This window comes from Crotalus tigris, unplaced genomic scaffold, assembly GCF_016545835.1.
Source record: "Crotalus tigris isolate CLP2741 ecotype Arizona unplaced genomic scaffold, ASM1654583v1 scf7180000018599.1079084, whole genome shotgun sequence".
Lineage (NCBI taxonomy): Eukaryota > Metazoa > Chordata > Lepidosauria > Squamata > Viperidae > Crotalus > Crotalus tigris.
The window spans coordinates 353,730-377,572 of NW_024097097.1; the positions used below are offsets into that span (position 1 = coordinate 353,730).

General features: G+C 36.7%; 1 protein-coding gene across 2 annotated transcripts in view; it reads left to right on the forward strand.

Moving 5' to 3' along the window:
• The window catches only part of STX8 (syntaxin 8), a 92,432-nt gene that overhangs the window by 23,216 nt on the left and 45,373 nt on the right, over positions 1 to 23,843 (forward strand). For both annotated transcript variants that reach the window (XM_039355095.1, XM_039355096.1), the window contains exon 6: positions 2,914 to 3,006. In XM_039355095.1, coding sequence (XP_039211029.1) covers positions 2,914 to 3,006 — 93 coding nt within the window. The remainder of the gene's footprint in view (positions 1 to 2,913; positions 3,007 to 23,843) is intronic.

Genomic DNA, 23,843 nt, shown 5'->3' on the forward strand with positions numbered 1-23,843 from the left:
CACGCGTGCCATAGGTTCGCCACCACTGGCCTAGATTCAAAAATCTTCCATTTTGTATTTTTGGGGAGGAGGTGTCTTTAAATCGTCCTTAAAATAGGTATCACATTTTTGCAGTATTTTGTTTTGCCAAGAGTTATCTAAGATGTTTGAATCCTTGGATAGATATTTATTTTGCTGTTAGCATAGTTTCTTTCTTTATGTTCATCCTTTTTATGTTTGCAAATAATTTTTGTGAGCTGCTAAAAAGAAGGTATCAGCCTGGAATTCCTTAAGCAAACTCAGGTTATTGAATGCCACAATTTTTTTCCCCCTGATTCTTCTACATCTCTGGGGAAGTAATCATCTGTGCCTCTGTTTATTGGCATGTTGTTTATGGAAATGGTTAACTATTTGCTTATATCAATTTCAGGAAGGAAAAACTCATTCTAATCAATATATGATTGAAATCAATATAGTAGTTATATTGTCATGTCCTTAATCCCCATAATTTTTTCTCCATGCCCTTTTCTGATGCTTTTGTACTGCTGTTGTTCCCTAGATTCATTAAAAAAAAAAAAAAGTAGGTGCGCTTATAGTTTGTGGTCTGGGACTTTTGCTCCCAGACATAATCTCCATTCTATCATTTGGTGGTGGTCTATTGCCTGTGGTTTTACAGTCCCCAAACCAGCTTTCTTCTTAAATATTTTTTGCTATTCCAGAACCTTCCTGAACATTTTGTGGATGTGTAGTTTATTGGGAAGCTTTTTTTGCATGCTAGCAAAAAATAGTTAGGGCTAGCATAGAATTCTTCCTACAGCAATTAACTACATTGGTAACATCTTTAATTTCTGAACAGTTTGAACTGTTGTAACATTTTTCTTACTGTTTGCCTTTTTCCTATAAAAGTCTTTTTTCCCTTTCTGCAAATAATGTTCACAGTAGCTAGTGAATAATCTTTTGGAAAAATCATCAACTCTGTCCAAGACTCTAATCCTCGAGTTACAACAATTCATTTAGTGACCGTTCAAAGTTACAATGGCACTGAAAAAAGTGACTAGATGCCCTCCAAGGTCCCTTCCAACTTTATCATTATTATTATTATTAACATGACCATTTTTCACACTTACAACTGTTGCAGCATTCCCATGGTCACATGGTCAAAATTCAGATGCTTGGCAAACTGGTTCATATTTATGACGGTTGCAATGTCCTGGGATCATGTGATCAGCTTTTACGACCTGACAAGCCAAGTCAATGGGGAAGCCAGATTCACTTAACAACCATGTTACTAACAAATGCAATAATGCACTTAACAACTGTGGCCAAAAAAGTTGTGAAATGGGGCAAAACTCACTTCACAAATGTTTCACTTAACAATATAAATTTTGGATTCAGTTGTGGTCATAACATGAGGACTACCTGTAATTTAGTTTATTTAGGACAGAGGTGGGGAACGATGGTTCCCTTTATGTCTTGTGGAATTCAACTTCCAGAATTCCTGAGCCAGTTTGGCTGGCTCAGGAATTCTGGGAGTTGAAGTCCATAAGTCATAAAAGGGTCATTGTTTCCCACCCCTGATTTAGGAAGTAAGGATGCGGTTATGCCATGTGTTCCAGATTACAGTTGGAAGTAGGGAGATTGCAGCTATGGCAATGCTCTCTCCCCCAAATGTTGGATTAACCCCACAATGAAAGATACATTAGCACACAGTTTGAAAAAGATATTTAGATTCATGGTGTTTGCTTCATCTGCTTGGAGCCTTGGTGCTGCAGCGGTTAGAATGCAGTATTGCAGACTAACTCTGTTCACTGCCAGGCTCAAGATTCATTTAGCCTTCCATCTTTCCGAAGTTGGTAAAACGAGGACCCAAATTGTTGGGGGAAATATGCTGACATTTGTAAACTGCTCAGAGTGCTGTAAATCATTATGGAGTGTTATATAAGTCTAAGGGCTATTGCTGGTTTTTTTCTCAGTCATGTTAAACTTTTCTTGGAAAATCAGAAAAGCTTAATGAGTAAACTGTGTGAGTATGCCAGACAATCCAATGCTTTCGTAATGGAGAAGTAACTAATCATCCAGTTTCTTAAGTATTTGGGATCCTTGACTAAACATACTTGTTGAGAAATTGCTCACTACTGTCCACATTCATTGTAAATTCATATTGAGGCAATATTTATTAGGCCAATTGATAAAATCCAACTTTCCAATTTCAAACCCTAAGACCAGCTTTTTCTTTAGCCAAGATGGCTAAAAATCCAGAAAATAGATGGAACAACAGTTATGCATATGTGAAAATTCCATGATTTTCTACTATTTTTTGGGGGGGATTTTTGAGAAATCCCTTGAGCCGAGGTGGCGCAGCAGTTAGAGTGCAGTACTGCAGGCCACTTTAGCTGACTGTGTTCAGCAGGTCAGCGGTTCAAATCTCACCGGCTCAAGGTTGACTCAGCCTTCCATCCTTCCGGGGTAGGTAAAATGAGGACCCAGATTGTTGGGGGCAATGTAAATATATATATACATTGCTTACTGGTGTAAACCGCTTAGAGAGTGCTCGCACTTAAAGCGGTATATAAGTCTCATAAATAAATAAATAAATAAATTTTTAAATATTTTGCCTGATGGAAAGTTCTTAGAAATTCAAAGATCACAGTGATTACATAAGCCCTCATTTAAGCAAATAAAGGTACCAAAGAAATAAAGAAATGTTTAAATAATTGTTGCTTGATTTTTTTTTCTAGCAGTCAGCTTAAGTGCTGTATCTATTTGTTTTAGTATATTAAAATTTGACTTTTCAATTTATTATCCAGCCATTAGCAAGTTTTCTTTCAGTTTAAACGTACGTTTGGGCATTTCCTCAGCAATCTTTATGTATAAATCTCGGATTTATTAACTTGAATTTTATATTCATTGAGCTTGTTTTGCTTTTTTGTACAGAACAGGATGCTGGTCTTGATGCACTCTCTTCAATCTTATCTCGCCAAAAACAAATGGGACATGAAATTGGAAATGAATTAGAGGAACAGAATGGTAAGTACATGAGGCAAAAGAATTTTTAGAATTTGATGTATCTGTTAAATTCACTGTTATGTTTATAAAAAATGAAAACACTTTATTTTTATTTACCCAGTCTTTATTGTTTTTATAAATAACTCATTCTCATGAACATACCTAATACTCCTTCCTCCTCCTAATTTCCCCTCAAGAACAACCCTATGAGATGGGTTGGGCTGAGAGAGTGTGTGTATGTGTGTGTGTGACTGGTCCAAAGTCACCCAGCTGGCTTTCATGACTAAGGAGGGATTAGAATTCTGTTTCCTGCTTTGTAGCCTTAAGCACTAGACCAGGGGTAGGCAACCTTGGCTCTTTTATAACTTGTGGACTTCAATACCCAGAATTCCTGAACCAGCCATGCTGACTCAGGAATTCTGGGAGTTGAAGTCCACAAGTCATAAAAGAACCGAGGTTGTCTACCCCTGCGGCTAGACCAACTCCAGCTCTCTTAAGCACTGGCTGTCTTAAATACGTAACCATATTTTTCCAACCATGATTTGGGAAAGATCATATCAAAACTACAAGGAAATGCAATTTACAAAACAGAAGAAAAGCAGGTTCTTCAAAACTTTTGTTTCCTATCTCTCTTTTATTCACATCCCACAATTATAACAATCAAAGCTTACAGCAGTTAACATGCAAATTACAAGACACAAAAATAAAAAAACAATATATTTAAAAGCAGGTAAAATTTAAAATCCGTGTAATTAAATCAGTTCAGATAACAAAAATTTGGTGGAAGGGGTGAGGGTTTTTTTTACCATTTTACTGAATACTATGAGAGTGAGAGCTAAGCACATCTTGGAGAATGCAATCCAAGGTCTTGGAGCCATACAGAAGAAGATCCTCTCCTATGTTCCACATAAATTAACTTTTGGTAGTGGTGGGAGGGGGAATCTTTAACCTTCTTGTTGATCTAAGTAACTGGGCAGATTCATAATGGGCAAGGCAGATGGTCAGACCTGAACCATTTAGGGCTTTTAAGGTCAGCACCAGCACTTGCTTATTTCTTTGATTGATTGATTGAAAAAAAATATGTAGCTGCCCATCTCACAATACTGTGATTTTAGGTGGTGAACAAGAATTAAAAGGAAAACAGAAACATGAGATAAATAGCAAGTAGAAATAATAAACATATAATCATGGTCGAAAAATATTCCTCTTCTAGTCCAGGGACAGAACCAGACAAATCAGCCAATGTGTGCTTACTGAACTCCTTGACCCAAAAGCCTGGGAGAACAACCAGGATTTTAATGCTTTACAAAATGCCAATAGAGTCAAGGTCATCTGGATCTCCATGGGAATGCTGTTTTACAGAGGAGGTCCCCAAATTACACTCCATAATACAAAGGACTTGGAGCATGTCCACTCTGCCAATCCTAATGGGCCATATATACGTAATCACAAAAAGGTGGTCCTACATATGGTATAATGTGGCCCTGTGCCATGTAAGGCTTACAGGTTTCAACAGGTATCATTTAACTGATGCCTGATAAACGCCTGGAAACTAATAAAAATCTTTCCATAGAGGTCTTACAGAAGTTACAGCTAACTTCTGCCAGCTAACTGCTAAACAACTACATTTTGTACTAGTTGGCAATTTCTGAATCCTTCCAGGAACAACCCCACAGAATGAACAGTATAGTCCAGCGGTTCCCATTTGCAGTCGACCGACCATTTCACAGAGGTTGCCAAACAACGCAGTCTGCCATTTTTTCCCCCTTTTCCTTAGCTGTGCTACTCCCTTTTATTCTATTGGCTTTTGAAAGCCAATAGAATAGACTCTCTTGAATAGAGTCTAATTCTATTGGCTTTCAAAAGCCAATAGGAATTGTCCAGGCTGTCTCTGCCCTGCTGAGCCCGCCAAAAGTCCCATTATGCAAACGGTGCTGCAAGTTGTCTGCAGCGAAGGCGAGCTGTCTGGAAGTTTCCACCCCTCCCTGCTGAGCAACTACTAAAAATGTAAGTAAAAGAGGGCCAGGGGTGGGAGGTGGGAAACCGGCGGGTGCAGGGAGGGTTGCTGGCGCATGTGGGGCCCGGCGGGTGCCTTACGTCCCTTGGGCTGGGCCAGCTGGTGGCCCAGCGCCATCGCTGCCCCTTGTCAGCTATGCCTCAGCCGGCGCAGGGGGCGGCACCACACATGTGCGGCACTCCTGGGCAGGGAAAGTCCTTGACTTACGACCGGTTGGGTAGTCCTTGACTTACAACCAGTTGGGTAGTCCTCGACTTACGACCGGTTGGGGTCGCGGCATTATAAAGGTTGAGAATCACTGGTATAGTCTTATGCAATAGGCACAGCAGAATATAACCAAGGCATACTGTAGATCATTGCCACTTATGAGTTCTTGCTTCTTGCCTCAGCTATCCTTGTCTGGGAAGACTTCATCTCAATCTTCAAGTACAGCTGTTTCCTTACCTGAAACACTTTATATTTTGTCAGGATTTAATTTCAGCTTGTTTGGTTTATTTCATTTTGTTTATTACTGAGTTAGGATTGCTAATTATTTTCTTGGGGTTAGATGGTGGGAAGGAGTAACCAGAGTATCATCAGCATTATGATAGTGACCCATTCCAACACTTTGAATACCTCACTCACCAATTTCATCTATATCTTAAAACCCAGAAGACAAAATTGAACCCTATGGGATGTGATGGATCTGCAGCCAATGTATTGAACTGTAGCTCCACAGCACCACCTTCTGGGTATACTTCATCAGAAAAGATCAGAACCACTGCAAAATAGTGCCCCTAAGTCCCAACTCAGCCAGATAGATAAGAAGGATACTATATATGTACGTACGTGTGTGTGTGTGTGTGTATACTATATACTATACATTATACTATATACTATACACTATATACTATATATGTATGTATTTCATTTGGCATAATAGAATACAACATTAGTGCATACAAATTCACAAAAACAGCATATAAAATGTACATCAAAATATAAACACCAGAAACTAACAGTATTGTTAACAGGCAAGGCAGGGAATTCCTCATGCCCATTCATAAAACTACTGCAAAAGTTAGAACAGTCACCATTCTAACATTAACAATGAGTTTTCCATCATCAGCTCCATCTGAACAGAGTAAGAACATGCTTGAGTGTAGTCTGATGTAATCTGGATACATTTTAGTTACAAGAGTTCCTTTGGCCTACTGTATTTGAAAAGTAATCTGGAGGTCATCAAGGAAAGAGCTAAAAATTGTTGCAACATGAAAACAATATCCAGTGCTTTTCCTGATGATTGCCTTTTCATTTCCAAATATTGTAAATATTCCAAAGTAAATATTTACAGCAGTGATGCATTTAGTGTATTTGGTATCTTTATAGAAAGACATGTTTCATTTTTAGTATATTTTATTTATTAAGTGGGTAATGCTGATTTGAGTACCTTAATAGGACAGGGAGTAATTTGCATTTTAATTATTCCTTTGTAAACCACTAGATGGTAGCAGAAGACAACAAAGCCTTTCCTTAGAATGTCTCACCAGACTTAGGGCTGAGCTTCTGCAAAGGAGGAATGTTTTATTTTTGCTTCTCTTACAGAGCAAAATAACAAAAAACACCAAAAGAAAAGAAAAGAAAAAGGTTTCTTCTATCTTTCAGCTTCTTTCTCTCTCCTTCCCTTGCTCTCGTTTGTCTGGAATTTTTTTTTTTAATTTTTATTATTTTAGACCAACAAAACAAAACAAAACACATCAAACATTGCACATATACACACGTAATATATCCTTTTTTGTTAACAGGAGTTTGTAACAGTGCTCTTCTATTCTTTAAATTTCCCCTCTCTTTCTTTTTTGAAATATTTGTCCTTATTGCCCCATTGTTTCTTATTTACATTTTCCTTCTTTCATATTCAACTACTTACTAGGAATCCAATATTATTCATTGTAGTAACACTCATATTTTTTATAATACTCGACCGGAATTCCATCTAAGCATGGTGATCATACAAATATTCTCATATTATTTAATACATATACTGTTTCTACTCTAATACTATTTCCAACATTAAAATTCACCCCTTTTCATCCAAGTGTATTTATTTAATTTTATTTTTCTTTGACATATATAATAATTCCTCCTTTCTTGTTTTATGCTAATATTGTGTATAATGTTTCTAAATTTTACTTTCTCTAGTAATTTTCTATAATCCTATTTTATGTAAACTTCCTAAAAATACATCACATCTACATCCAATTTCCTTAAATTGTTAAACATCTAAACTTTTCTTGATATTATAGAAAAGAGCTTAATTACGTCTCCCATTTTTAACTTGACCTATTTTTTTGTTTTTATTTTGTTTTGTACTCCTTGTCTCTATAAGTCTTCCTTTAGCTTCTCTTTCTAACCTTTCTCTTTCTTGTAACTTTTGTATTTCTCGCTCTCGATCTACTTCCTCTAATAGATCTTCATCATAACTTTTACTCTCCAGCTCTTTCCTGGAAATTTGTTTTATCCCTTCCCAGCACATTTATTCACTATATGACACGTATTTTAGCTTTGAGGATTTTCTTACTGTGGTCTGCAAATATGTATAGGTTTTTCTTTTTAGTTTCAATGATTTCTTACATGATCTCTGACTACTATTATCTTATATAAGACTAGGAAAGCTTTGTATCCTATTAAGAAGCAACTTGTTTCTTAGCTGCCATGCCTGCAGGCTTACGTTTCAGAACTTAGGAGAAGGAAGGGGAGTAGATGCTTGTGGTCCTGCAGAATTTCTCACATGAGGCTAGTAAACAGGGTCTGCAGGACTTATGGAGTCAAGTATCCCCCACACTTGCAGGCAAAAAAAAAAAAAGAATCAGAAACATGATAGTCCTCCATTTTCAGGGAGGGGTTGGCAATTTATGAATTCACACTCTTTAAGAATAATGCTAGAACTTACAGGGTGTGGTATGTTTGTGTAAGACTTCAGCTTGTTTCTATTATCTCCTGAAGCAAAATGTTCATTAGGAGCTTTCCATGGTGCTACATCTACTGTCTGTTTTACTTTATGGGTTGTCTAAATGGATAGATCAAAAAATTACCAGGCTACGTTCAAAGAAAATCTTCTGTCGAGCAGACCGATGAAGTAGAAGTAAATCAGTCACTTTTCCATATATTTGTTTAGGGAAAAAATGCCCAGCTTTCTTTTCTAACCAGTATCAAAAAGGGCAACTGGAAGGGGAAAGATGGAGTTTTGCCCTCTCTCTTTTGGCAGTCTTTCCGATTCCCCTGCTGGGTTGTGGAAAAAAAGACTGGCCTTTCATAAACCTTCCCTTTATGAGATTGCTAGGTAAGAGGAAGACACTTCACTTTCTACATGCCCTGCACAGTGAATTGGTCAGGGATGAATTGTAGAGCTGGAAGGGGACAATTTGAGGCTCAGGACAGGAATTCAGAGTTAAAGCATTCCAGACCAATATATGTCTAGTTTTCATCTGAACATAACCAATGAAAGGAATCTGGATATTTCTGGATAAACGGTTCACTGTTGAACTTCTCTAAGCAGAATTTTTTTTCCCTGCATTTAATAATTTCATGTCCTGTATTATGAAACAAGAAAAACTAGATTTTTTTCCCTATTGTGAGAATTATTTTAGTTGTTAAAGAGTGCTAGCTTGAGTTTTATTTTTTCAAGATAAATATATATCTAACTTTTTCCATTGCTCTTCATAGGGTTTAAATTTCTACATGCATGATCATCCTACTGTTCCTTTTCTGATTTTTTTCCCCAATTTCTTTGAATTTGCAAGGTTCTTTGGAACTGTGAGGCCTTCTGAAATTTAGAGTACAGCTAGACAGCTGGGATGATCTGATTTACTGAATTAATTGGCGTGTGACTAAAGCAGATGAAGGTGGGACCTTCAGTCTGCCAACTGTCTGCTTATGCATTTAAATACATTTTCTTATTAATGTAGTAGTGTATCAGCTAATATATTCAAGATTCAGGGAAAAGACAAATATTAAGTGGTGGTGTTGGCAAATAACTTGAGACCCCAAGTTAAGTGGGATTAATTTGATCTTATATTAAGCCATGTAGTTACAGAAATCTGACAATTTTGCCTCTTTCCACTTTCTCAAGCATTCAATTGATAGCTTTGATGGTAAGCATTAAGATTCTGCAGTGGTCCAGATACACATGGGATAAGGTGTTTTGGAGTATGCAGGCGCATGCATGTCACACCTATCCTCCAGTCTTTTAATAAGCTTTTTCTACTCTTGAATTGCCAGGAAAAGTGTGATTAGTTTAAGGGGTTTAAGGGATAGTTATGAGAAGAGTGTCCATGTTGAATTCCCTTTAAATTCAGAGCACTGCACAATTATATTGAATGAGCTGTTCAACTAACATAATTGTTTAGTGGATCCATAGGAACAAATCCAGAACTTTTCCAGATTTTGGAAAACTATGGTAGGAAAAACTTTATACTTTGAAACACTGCCAGCTCTACAAACTCTTCGAATATTTGATCTCACATTTCCTGGAGTTATTGAGCCTGTCGGAGAGATATACACAAGTTAATAGACCTACTTTCTATACACCCCAAGGCTTAGTCATTTGTGGCATATTGATGATCAATACCCTTGAAAATAAGTTCGCAAAAATTACTGTAGCCTTTCTCAATTGTATCGGCATGCTGAGCTTCCATTTATGGCCTTTAAAACTAATTTCAAACCTTCAAAAACACAATTTCAACTGTTCTTGGATTACAGAATTAAAACAAAAGCCTAAAATAGGTGGGCATTTTTTCCAAAGAAAAATAAATTCTAATTTGTATTCAAATAAATGCAGCAGAAAGTTTAGCAGTCATGGTTCCAGTTGCAAAATTTTCTCTTTTTTTACCACTGGCTCCCTTTCATGAATTTTAAATAACCAAAGAGCAAACTTAAGTTGCTTTTATCCAAGCTGGTACCAATTTACACTAAAAGTGTAAAATGCTATTTAACATTCATAACATACATCGGCCATCTTGAATTAGGGTTTTCTAGAATTTTAACTTTTTAAAAATCTTATGGCTCTGTTGAGATGCATTAGAGATTATAGTCTCTAAGCAGTAATAATGTCCTTATTTTAAACAAATGATAAGCACTTGCTCATGGCATTTAAACAGTATACAGGGGTCGCTTCCTAAGGCAGCCTAACTGTAACTGTTAATTTCTATAAATGGAAACTTCTTACTTGAGTTCTGCACTAGAAAGATTTTTCTAGACTCCAAGTGGAATTTTGTCTCCCTCCAGTTAGTCCTTTATTTACAACCAGTTCCTTAAGAACTGTTTGAGGATACAACAGACTCGAAAAAAGTTACGACCTGTCCTAGAAATTACAACTGCTGCAATACCCCTGCTGGTCATGTGACTACATTTCAGACATTTGGCAATCATGTTCCACAGTCACATGATTGCATTTGGTGACATTTTTTGCCATTTACTGGATAAAGATGCCCATTGGATAAGCTGGATTAGGACTTACTATCACATGATTCATTTAACAGCGATCGTAAAAAACAGCTGGAAAATTGAGTCCAGTCATGTGGTGACTCAACTTATGACCAAAATTCCAGGCTTAATTGTGGTCATAAATCAAGGTCTACCTCTATTCACAACAGTGGCAAAATAATCTATTCAAGCATGTTCTACCTTCTCAGTTTGGACTAGATGCTTTGACTGCATCTGAGAAACCTGAGATGTTAACATTCAGTATTTGAATAATTGACTAAATTATAGTTGTTCACACAGTCAGCCAGATGTTCAGGCTGGATTTGGCATTTTTGTACATCCATTGAGTCCTTCCCAAGGACCTGGGATAGGCTGATGTTTTTGTACGATGGTGTTAAAGGTATTGTTGCAGGATGTAAACTGTTCCAAGTAAAGCTGCTTTTTGCAATTGACAGATGGTAATTTTGTCAATGCCGATGGTGTTCAAGTGGTGCTCTATTTGTTTTGGGATTGCACCCAAGATGCTTATTACAACCTTTGCTAATTATTATTAAACTTGTATACCACCTGATTCTCAATGAATGGGCAGTTCACAACAACCAAAGAAATTACAGTAACTATCCGAAGATTCCTAATAAGGATGAATTATATAACTGTCTCCTGCTAGTCACTGTAACTGAAAACACAGGATATACACCAGGGGTCTCCAAACTTGGCAACTTTAAGACTTGTTTATTTCATCATCAGAGCAAAGGGCTAAATATACTCCCCCCTTCTCATTTAGCCCTTTGCTCTGATGATGTTAACAGGTTGTTAACGAAAGCTCAGAATTAATAAAAAAAGCCTTTTACTTTACATCCCAGAGCTCTTTATTTTTATCTGATTGACTTTAAACTATATAAAGTATAGAGAAATTTCTTCCTTCAATGGCAGAGGGGTGAAAGTCATGGGGTGTGACATAATATGACATCCATGCTTTGAAAGCTCAAAGGAAGTTAAACTATATATAGCATTCAAATAAATGGAACAATATGATAGAACTCAGTAATCACAAGATAATTGAGTCATTTGATCATTTTCTGTCACTCAGGATAATAAAGGTATCTGATTTCTCCAGTGGATGATGGAATTATGTTATTTTTTAACAGAAAAATACCTTGAACAGTATATTACTGTATATGCCGGCGTATAAGGTGACTTCCACGAGCGCTGAAATCGGCCCCAAAAACGGGAGTCATCTTATACGCCGAGTCGTCTTATACGCCGGAAATGCTGATAGTTTCCGGCGTATAAGACGACGTTCTAGGAATGCGGCTCGGCGATAGAGACGGGGGTCGTCTTATACGCCGGGTCGCCTTGTACGCCTGCATATACGGTACCTATGGGAATAATCATTGGTTACTGGCATTTTCCCCTTGTTTCAAAAAGTTTGTAAGGTTGATAATTATTTGTCCATATTTTATTCTGTGCACACTTGAGAAGCTTATGGAGTTGGTTTATTTTATTTACTAGATTTGTAAGGCCATCTATCCTTCACACAACTTGGTTCATGGAATTATTTATTGTTTTTCCCAAATATTTATTGTTTATTTGAAACTAACTGGCTTTTTGGGTTTAATTTGCTATGAATCCCTATCTTTGCATGCTAAATCAATATATTAAGTCTGGCAAGTTGAGAAGCTTGAGCAGAGATAATAGGATAAGAGTCTTGTTATGATTTTTAATAGACTTACAGCAGCAGACGTCTTGTCTAAGAAGAAATATAAATTTACCCTGTTGCTTTTTTTTATTCACCAAGACATGACACTCTGTACAAACCTATCGTCAGAAAGGGAACAAATGCTGGTCCAGTTTTCCATTTATGAAAGGCTGTTCTTAGTGCATCGGACAACTTCCTGTATCAAATGGGAGTACTGAAAGCTTGATGGTCTGTCTACGTGTCTTTCCATCTTTCTTCTTGAAATATCAAATGGGATTTTAAAATCTTATGTAGGGATATACCAGCTTGTTGGTGCAAGGAGTTAACATTCTGATCCATGTTTGATTAAACTATGCAACCTTATTTAAGAAATATTAATGTAAGTTTGTGCTTTTGTGATATCTTTTGATGTTCAGATGAATTTAGAACAAAGGCATTTCAGCATCCCTACAACATAATTTCAAAATGTATCTAGCTCTTCAGAAAGTAAGGAAGTGGCATTTGTATTTAAAACTAGAATAGTTTGGGTTCCTTGAGATTCCATGGCTGAGCAAAATCATGACTAGTTTTCCTACTTCAAAATGGTGGCAGCTTTAAGTGTTTTGCTTTTCTTAAGTAAAGAGGAAAATGTAGAATGATAATTTTCTCCAAGATTCTGGAGATATTAAAAATGTCTTGTAGTACAGAGTAAAGAATTCTGTTAACATTTTTATCAGGCTTGAATAAACTGAATGTTGTAAATGAGATTTTAAAATAAATTGTTGGGCTTATCCTTTAGTGTATGTTATTGCAACTTCTTACCAAAAATATGCCCAATAAGAGAAAATTAACTCATTAAGAGAAAAATTACTATTTCTTAGCTGTGTTTTGTAAAATACAGCTGTTCAGCATCTTAGAGAACAATTATGGGTATTAACATTAGCAAGAGGGTTGCTTTTGGAACCATTTTCAGTGATTTCTGCTAGAAGTAATTATAGGGGAAAGGAAAGTTAGTTATTGTAATAATAGTAATAATAAATGTTTTCTTTGTGGTTTTGTTCTAATAATTTGTGGAATATAAGTATCGTAAAAGTATTGACACTGATTACTTTCAAATTGTAGGTCATGAATAGTGAGTTTAAACTGATTTTAACTGAGGGTCATGAATATTAATATTGATAATGTTATGAGTAAACCGGTATATTGATTTGGGCAATCAAATTTTAAAAAGTATTCTAGTTAATAATTTGGGATATTTTGTTTTTAAAAGATAAATGTTTTAATATTCTTAAATATTGGTTTAATATTAAATATTAAAGCTTCACAAGAAGAACACACCTGCCGTTCTTCAAATGGTGTATCCCATTCTTGTAAGCTCTTGAATCCTTCCGAAGCATTGCAAGAACAGGGCATGCTATTTGGAGAATGGCCTTGAGAAGAAAGCCTGGCACAATCAGTAGTTGCCTCTCATAGGGTTAGTCCAGGAGCACCTTGTCAACAGTGGGAGGAAGATGGCTAAGGCCACAAAGCCTGCAGAGCACAAGTCAGCACAGATGCAGGAGCTTTATGCTGTGTTGGTTGGCCACAGCACAGTGCTTGAAGCAGCACTCGGTAGTGGCAGTGCAGGGGCGGAAGTTGAAGCCCGGGTGTCATGGTGGCCAGTTAAGGTTGCTGAAGACCCCCTTCTCTTCCTCCAAAATCCTGCAGTGCAGGGTAGCCAAAAGGCAGAGATGGGGAATGGGGGAGTTAGGTGGGAGGGAGTTTAAAAGGAGTCAGTCTCTTACCTTACCAAGGCTTGGGACTGGGAGAGACCAAGCAGGAAGGATGTTCATCGGGGTGGGTCCTAGCCTAATGACTGGTGGGATAACAGAGGCAATGGGGAGTACTCAGATTGCTACCTTACCTGACAGGAGGACCCAGGAGGGAAACTTTTCTGCCACAACACCTGTCCTTTGTAGCATCATCCCCCATGAGATAAGAATGGCCCTGATCTTATTAGCCCTCTGAAAGCTGCTGCCAGGTGGGAAGGGTGTGCAGGTACCTTACAAGGCATGTGAGATGGGGATAGCTGCTGCCAGGCAAGGGAACAACTTACCAGAGCAGCTTGTGATCTTTCATGCTGGCTTCTCTGTTAATTTTACTTGGGGGAAGCCAGCAGGGAAGGTTGCAAATAGCGGTCATGTGACAGTGAGATGCTGCAAATGCCGTTGCCAAGTGTCCAGATCATGATCATGTGACCATAGGGATGTTGAGACAGCTGGAACTTTGAGGACTTGATATAGAAATCATTGATTCAGTGATGTCCTAATTCTGAATGGTCACTGAACTAATGGTTATTAAATGAGAATGACCTGTCTGTTTTTTTTTATGGTTTGAATAGTTTTTATTGTTTTAATCTTTTGTTTTCTTTCTTTTTATTGTTTTTTTTTTTGTAGTCTTAACTGTATGCACCATCCAAGTCATGGTAGTGAGATGGATGGCTAAATAAATTTAATAATCTTTAGTGAGGACTGATTGCTCATAGCTTTAGAGCAATTTATTTTTTTAGTTGCTTTTAATGGCTTCCCTAAATAGATGAATGCTAAATAAGATAAATATGACAAGTTTCTATTGTTTATTACTTGATTAATGGTTAAAGTAACTAAATTGCTTCTTCAGGCAAATCCTGGTGTCTCCAGAACTAGGCTGGGGGAAGTAGCAGTGCTTAACAAGATACACGTATTGTCCCTTTTCTTTCCCAGCTCAGTCAGGCAATTCCTAAGTGCTGAATGAGGTTTTGCACTCAGTCACTCACCCACCCACCCCTCCATGTAATTGGGCATATAATCAGTCAATCTTCATAACAAGCTACTAATCAAAGCTTGGAAATTCCTTTTTAAAAGGGAACATTATAGATTTTGGTCCAAGAATGGACTGTACCTGACTAAGATAAAAGAGTGTCCTTTAATACTTCATAATTTATCACCTCTTCCATCTCTGGGAGTAAAGTTCCAGATGAGGCCAGAAGATCCTGCCAGGAAATCTCTTATAACCCAATTTCAGAGGGATGTGATCAGGGTTCAGGGGCATCTAGTGTGCATCTGCTCACCAGATCTGTACCAGTATAAACATGCTCAGTTTTATGTGAAAGGTGAACAGAAATATACAGATACTTATGTTCTCTTAATGATAGTTCCTATGTTAGGACAGTGTTTACTACTGAGTTTGTGTATTTCCAGCTCTCATAATACGATTCAGATGAGAGTAGTGGGGCTGTTTGGATATTTTATTTTGTCTAATAAAAATACCAGGCCTCCAAGGCTGAAGCTGTTTCAAAAGAAAAATTTTCTTCTTTGTAACAGGGTTACAAGGAGAACATGTAACAGGGGAAAATAATGTACTGTAAATTCTAAATTTCATCCAGTATCTAGTTGGTTTAAGATTGTTAAAGTTGGCCTATTAGATTTTTGTATCTTAATCAAAATTTAATAAAAGGAGCCCCCCCCCCATTCCACCCCAGTTCTTTTAGGAATTGCCCATTCTGTTTTTAATTATTCTTAAAACAAAGATGGCTCTTTTCAGAATGAACAGCTGTTTCATGTGCACTTAACTTGTCGGTCATCACCCTCCTTCCCATAAAATCCATCTTTTCTTTGAATTAATATCAGTTATTTGGAATCGAATGCTTTGTGAGAGAATGATAAATATTTTCTTTCAAAATACTTTATTTTATTTTGCTTTTTTATCCCATATGCAATAATAACCTTCTGTTTTATAGGCAATTTTTGGAAGCTGAGATGACATAGTTACAAAAACTGTTGATTCATTAAACCTGTAATGCTGCCATATTCTGCTGTACAAACTTCTCTTCTTTCTCTTAAGAAGTCTTACAATGACTTACAGTCCACAACCAATTGAGGATAAGGAGATCCCTTTTGATTAAGTTGTTTAAAAGAAAGATCTCAGGGTTGCGTCTTTTGTGCTGATCAAACAAAAGACAGTAGAATATGAAACAGGCTTTTTGCTGCTTGCTTTACTGAAATTGCTAGAACTAATTCCACTGAGCCTGCAAGGATTACCACATAAGCAGGCGGTCCAAGGTAATCAATACTAGATCACAAGCATGCATAATCAACCCATGATACCAATAACCCCAAAATCATTAGTTAATCACTGTAATTGGGATTGGGAACTTCATTGCTGGATGATGTGGTTGCAAAGTGAAAAATCATGTGACTGTATTGATTTATGACGGCAGTTACAACTGCAGTCATTAAATAATTTGCATGTGGTCATTAAGCCTGTTGTCACATGACCTGCAACTTCCTGCCAATTTTCACACTGACTTTGCCTGCCAGAAACTGGCAGTGAACCCCACAAATATTGATCCTCTGAGCATGGGATATTGCGACCATTATAATTGTGTACCAGTTACAAAGTGCCAAATCAGGATCACATGATCATGGGGATACTGTGACAATAGCAACCTCAAGAAATAGCTATACAGCACAGTCATAACTTCAAATGGTTGCTGAATGAGTGCTCAGTAAGCAAGGACTAGCAGTATATCCGTTTACTATGGAGTCCATTATATTTACAAATCTAGGGCTTTCGTATGTGAAAGGGATACTTTATGTCACCACAGACAGGAACATTTGGGGAGACCAGCAGTACCAGTGAGCATTGAGTAAGCACCATTTGTATGTCTTTAGAGTTAGTTGTTGCTTCTGGTAATTGAGGAATTACATTTAAGTTTCCAACCACACCAGGTACAACTTTTTGTTTTGTGCCTCTCTTTTCTTCATCTGGTTAATGTGCCAGCGTTTTTATCATGGAAAATTGCCCAACTTCTTTTGACTGTCCAGTGAGCCTCTTCTCAGACCTTGAACATAAGAACAAAACCACTGGTGTTTGATTTGTTGTTGCCTATTTTCCATAGCTTGCTCACCAAGCATTTTCAAAACATTTCATTGGCTCTGTTTGTACATGAATGATGATCCTCTGGCATTAGCTAAAATGTTTAACTCTCCAAACAAAGTCGAATGCTTCTCCTATTTTGCATCATATTTTTTTCTTCATGATGGAAAGCTAGGAGATATTTACTTCTGTCTGTCATGATGTATCATATCACTGCATTGAAGCCATATTCTGAGGCATCACAAGCTAATTTCATTTGCAAGTGCTGTTTGTTGTATGCAATCTGCATAGGTTTTTCATCTGTTCCTGAATGAGTTTGGAGGGAAGGGAGGAAGGATTCCATATGCAAAATACAATATAACCTAAGAGATGGAAACTGCGGAAGAATACATGAGGAATATCAATAGATGGCAGTTGCAAAACAAGTTTGAACATTCCACCATCATTCCATCAAAATTACATTTTTCTATGTGCTCTATGTTTCTGGGAGGATAAAGATGCAATGCTAGAAACAAGAGTGGGTTTGTTGTTACACTCTTCTGTGTATATCAGTAGCAATACATTTCATAAGTCAGACCTATGGTATGTTTTCTAAAAACATTGTATTTGAGCTATCTTGAATATATATACATTATGTACAGTATGGGTAGCCACAAAACAAACAAATGGAACAAACCAGTCCAGAGTTTTCATTCAAAGCACAAATGGCCACAAATTCATAGTTCAAACTCTCATATTTTGGACATTTTCATGAGAAGACCTACTTATCTTGATAGGTTCATGATTTTGAGAAAGGTGGAAGGAAAAAGAAGAGGATGATATAAGGCGTATGCATTTGATTACAGCAGAATGAATGCACTCTTGAGAGAGCTAAAAGGCCAAGTTGAGCTTAAATCATCATGGAGAACATCTGTGTGGTTATTAACAGTTGATACTGGCTTGTTCATACTTAATCAATTTAAATCCTGAAATAATCGACTTTAGTGCCAATGTATAGTTATGAGAGAGTTCAAATTCTTATTTCTTGAGGTTTAAATTTTTGTGTTGATTTTTCACTAATGTATTTTTTATCATAGACATACAAAGTATAAACAAGCATGGGCTTATAAGTAGAGTTGCAAGTGATACTTGGTAGTGGCATATTGGAAAACTGCCCTGTCCTCATGATTCTTAGTGTATTTTTTTTTACTCTACTTTCTATTATGTAGAAGCCTACCACTTTCAGCTTTATGTTCCTAAATCCTGTTTGTGTAGCCAGAACTAACTCCTCATGCCCTCTCAATATACATTTTTGGCATGTTTATTGATAGGATTTTTGGATGGATGGATGGATGGATGGGAAGGCAGGCAAGCAGGCAGACAGACAGACAGAACAAGTACCATCTCTAAGAGATGTACATTATATAGTCCTTTCTTTAGAAAGGCTTAACAATGGAGGAATTACCTCTTGAGGAAAATTCTTTCTCTAGTCTTCTCCATATGTGCAGGAAAAGGAGTCTCTTTGTGAATAGCGAGGAAGTGAGGCCAATAGATTGCAAAGCATTGCATTTTTCAGTTGTTCTCAGGGGATATTACACAAGATGATTAATATTTTAATGTCTTAGATTCTCTGTTTTATTTTTAACACCAGAGCACTTTAAATCACATGGGAAAAATCTGTCTCTTCTCCAGTTACATAAACAACTGGTAGTACTGGGGCTAAAGGCAAAAATAATTTTCATGAGATGAGAGAAGATATAGGACAGATTTTTATGTTTGACATCAGAAATTGATTTTGCTGCACTTGGGTGTGAAAAAGATGTCATTCTGCAGCTAGAATGATATAATTTGATATATTATTTGACATACAGCAACTGTTCTTCAGATTTTAGTAGGATACACATATAAATACAAGTTTGCCTTTATAACTCACTCATATTTATATAACATTTGTAACTATTTATCTTTTGTTTTCCAAAATGTGTGAAGAATCCATAATACTTTACACAAGTTAGAAAATTACTGCTTCTGTAAATTGATATGCCGTGCACATTGCCCAAGATCTTTAGAGAGTTATGAGCTGTTTTATGGCTGTCCACAACTGTGCACACCTAGTTATTATTCGTATGACTGATTGCACAATCAGCCAGATGTTTACATTGGATTTGGCATTTTTCTTCACCTATCAAGTCCTTCCAAAGATCTGGGATAGGCAAATGTTTGATGGTGTTAATGATATTATCACAGGATGTAAGCTGTTCCAAGTAAAGCTTCCTTTTGCAATTGACAGATGGTGATTTGGTCAATGTCCATGGTATTCAAGTAATGCTTCAGGTATTTTGGGATTGCACCCAAGATGCCTATTTCTATCTGTCATTAAAGTTTAAGCTGCTCAGCTTTGAGTAAGATACATTTACCATCTAGCAATAAACTTCCCTTTTAAGGAACTGAGCTTGCTTGTCCTTTATGAACAGCTCCTCACATGCATTTTTGGGCCAGTTACTCCCTCTCAACTCAATGCACCTTACAATGTGTTTGTTGTGGGAAAAAATAGGAGGTGGGAACATTATGTACAGATCCTTAGTTACACAAAATAAAGACAGGATATAAATCTAATAAATTACACAAAATGCTGATGCATGAGAGCAAGAAGCTAGACCAGCTATAGAGCAGAGTTAGGGATTAATCTAATTGAATATATATGGACACTGATAAAACTGATCTATGGTAAGCAGGGAAAAAGATGAGGAGTTGGTTTTCCTTGATTATATCTGGAAATATCAGTCAGTGGTGTTCTGCAGAGCTTTGTAAGCAGTTTGCAAAATTCATTGCAGATAAAATTGCTTGTATTTATGCCAGAATTTATGCCACTTTGGACAATTTTATAATTAAGATGTCCTATGTGCTGTTTGACATATGTGAATTGGATTGGTTTTTCTCTCAAAGAAATAAGTTCCTTGTAGCAATTATTGCCATTGTTTTTCTCTTCATTAACCACTTTAGATTGGCAATATTTCTTTGATCAATGAAGGGAAAAATGCATGGGTTTGGAACCACCATTATCCTAATCATACTTGGGTATATTTGGGGTTCTTTTGGTGGTGGTGGGGGACTCAAGATTGGAGATTATCTGCTTGTCTTTGGGCTGAAAGTAACAAGGAAAACAAACTGAATCTATACTTGGAGAACATATGAGTTTCTGTTGCTTTGGGTGGATGGACTTTAAAATTTGAGTGGATGCTTGTCATAGTCCCATTTAAGGAACACATTTATACCTTGCAGATACTCCTGGATCTGGCATTAACACTGAATAATCATGCAATATCTGTGACAATAAGAGCTTTTTAGCAACTTTCACAAATCAGTTGTACCACTTCATAGAAGGGAGAAAGCAGTTGATTATATATGTGCTGATAAGCACAAATAACCTCAGGGTTGGGATGCTTCTTAGGATGGCCCTTGAAGATGATCTAGAAGTTGCAGGTGACTTAGAAAACATTAGCATGAATTGTAAATAACCGCTTTCTAGAGGTATTTTATATCTCTGTATTGAAACATTGCTACATTGCTTTCCAATTACTTTCTGAACCTGATGCCTAATACTTTGGTCTATAAAACCATATATAAGTCAAATGAGTTTAGAATGGCAGTGCCATTTACTTCTAAACAATTACCCAACATTCTCGGGTCTTCAACAAGGCATCTTTTGGTGGTCCTGCCAGGCTATGTCAAAATCATATGTAAAGTCTGTCACTTGAAGTTAGAGCAATCTCCTTCCTAATTGCAGTTTATTAGTACTCTTTTGGAGATTTCATGTTACTGCAATTATGAGCATATATAAACATGTTGCTCATACAATTATATTTGTTTTCTCCTTTTCATTCACCTAATTTTATTTTGAAGCCCAAAAAATTATTTTGGGAGCCAACTTCCTTTTATGCAGTAAATTCCTTAAAGCCTTTATATGAAAAGGTTGCTTCTCACAACTGAAACAAAAACGGTATCGGGGTTGATCCATATTACCTTTAGGGTTGGAGAAAATGTTCATACAATTTTTTTTTAAAAAAATGTTCTTTGGAGAAATGTAAAAAGTCAAACTTGAAATTGCCACGTTGCTTTTGTTTGTACCCAAACATAGAATCAACATTATCTGATTACTTTTAATAAGGACATTTTAGTTCAAATGTTTGTCTAAATTGCCAGTTAATACAAATCACTTTTCCCATGGTTACTACATGTCTTTTGGGCATGCTTGTAGTAAGTTTGGATTTCTTGTCGTTGTTTTCTTCGATGCTTGATATGCCCTCATGAGATATGGGAAGATCAGACAGCACCTTGCAAGCCACTCGCAGAGTAACCATGAGGACAGTTTGCTGTATTTGATGGCAATTTAAATGAGCATTTGTGTGGGGGGGAAACATCCTTATTAAAAGGAGTTATGAGTTGAGGCTTGTATTTTGCTTTCGGAGACAAAATATACACTTCCTAAGGCAGTCCTGATTTTGAAGCAGACCAAACATTGTTGGAAGCACTATAATGTCCATTTGCGAAATATCTCCCTTACCACTGGCGATGTTGCCTGCCTAGAACTGCAGAAGTGGTGATTCAGCAACTTCTTTAAGGTAAGAGTTTTCTTGCCTGTGCTGTCATAGTTGGCTCTTGGAAAAGAAACCAAATGTGCTAGGAATACTTTCCTGGTTATAACGGCACTGGAAACATTCTTATCATGGTGAAAAATTAAAAACTCATCTCAGTTATGCACAATCATAAGGTGCATAAAATGTTATGTGCATTTCTGATCATAGAAACCTGTGGCTGCAACTGTTAATGAAGTTATGGCCTTGGCATAATCCAGGCAGGTTTTGTGGATTAAATTTTCTGTTACTCACATAATTTTTTGATCAAAACAACAAGTGCAAATAGGAAATTAAATGGGCATAAATGTCAACCATATATACAGGATTTCCTAAGCTTTCTTATTATAAAAGAGGTGTGTGGGGGGGTTGCTATACCATTTGTGAGGGGTGATGCCTAGTACATGTATGGATACTTTACTGCTCTACTTTCTCTGGAGAACTAAACAAACTGAAGTATGTGTTGTTTCCTCTTTTATTTATTTTCACAGTAAACGGTTTAAGGATAAATAATTGGTTAAACTAGGCATCTCGCACCTTCCTTATTGTGATCTCATTCATCATACTTCCTAAAGTAGTGTGGAAAAAAAACCCCTAACATTACTGTATCTTTTCCTATGTACATATGGTGGAAATTGGACTAGTCTTTGTAGGACTTCAAAACTAACTTTCTTAGTTTGCCCTTTAGACAGAGGATGGTCTTATAGAAAACTTTGTGTGCCACCTGTATTGCACTGTTCCCTTTTTGTTAATCGGTAATAAATCTTGATTTTGTTGGGTTTAGGAGTTTTACTCTTGGCACATATGTAGAACCAATTATATCGTAAATCACCAGTGTTTCAGCAGATGTCATTCTGATTGTTCCCCACTGCATAGAGCACTACTAGTAAAACATTAAGGTCAGGAACTTGGATTCCTTAACCACTGTATTCAAGGAGACCCCGTTTATTGTTCTGTCTCAGTAGAAGCAGTTGATTTCTCTTAGACTTATATCACATTGGCAACCTATCAAGGAAAGTCATAATTACATTTATGCAATTGAGGGGGTGGATGAGCAGAGGATTCATTAATCTGTCTTCATGAATTAAGACTGCTTCCCTCTTTTTAGCCCTCCAGTATGTATGTAGCAGATTCTTATGGATACAATATTTTATGCTCATTGTCAAGCAAGAATTATGCTTTGGGCACTGAAACAGACTGTTTGACCTATGTCTTTTGCATTGTAAAATTGTTAAATGTATTCTTTGTACTTTTGAAAATATAAAAGGATTTACAGAGACTTCATAGCATAAAACTATGCTTATCACGAATTATTGTGAGTTGAGAGGAGTTTGGGTTTCTTATTTTGATTTGTCTTATGAAAGCTGAATAATTTTTTTAAAAAAGTCAAAAGGATCCTTCACCTTAACTGTTCTATTAAGTCTACTTAATAAAAAAAGCAAAATAGCAAATCTTGCTTTGGAAATACATATTGGCAGCTTTCTCATTGTCATCAATTGAGTTGCATGCTCGCTGCTTGCTGACTGCATTATATGTAGTTGAATCCTATCTCTAGGTTGCTTAGAGAATATGAGGATTAGGTACCATGTACAAAAGTGCTTTTTGACAGCATCCAGCATTTCAGAAAAATGCTTTTATGCTTGCCAAAATCAAGGGTGTGTGCTTTTTAATCTTTACCACCTGTTCTTTTTTGCTACATAGAAAAAGGAGATATATTTGTTCAAATATTTTCTTTGTGTGGAGGCTTCCAAATGTTTCAAGTTCTCCTTAGTGGGTTCATGAAGAGGGTTGGATACAAACCCCATTATAGAAGTTCACAATCTGCAACAATTAATAATTTAAATTGGAAGCTTGCTACTTGAATTTTTTTGTATGGTCTAGGTGAGGACCTGGAATAGCTTTTAATAGAGAAAGACTTGAGAGATTGAAAGTAGCATTGGAAGGCATACAGTGAAAATGATACAACTGTCAGAGGCTCCAAAGCATATTCAAGGTCTACGTTTCAGGTTTTGGTAGACACTAAGATCTGCGAAAACATATGAGCCATTTATAATTTTAGGTTTCCTCTGATTGTGTACATGAAGGAGAGAATTGAAAGTCATGACTTGCAAGAGATGTCTTCCTGACATGGGAAAGACAGTTATTTAAAGTCTGAGTATTTGCACATTACAGTAATTCACCAGGGCCAAATGCA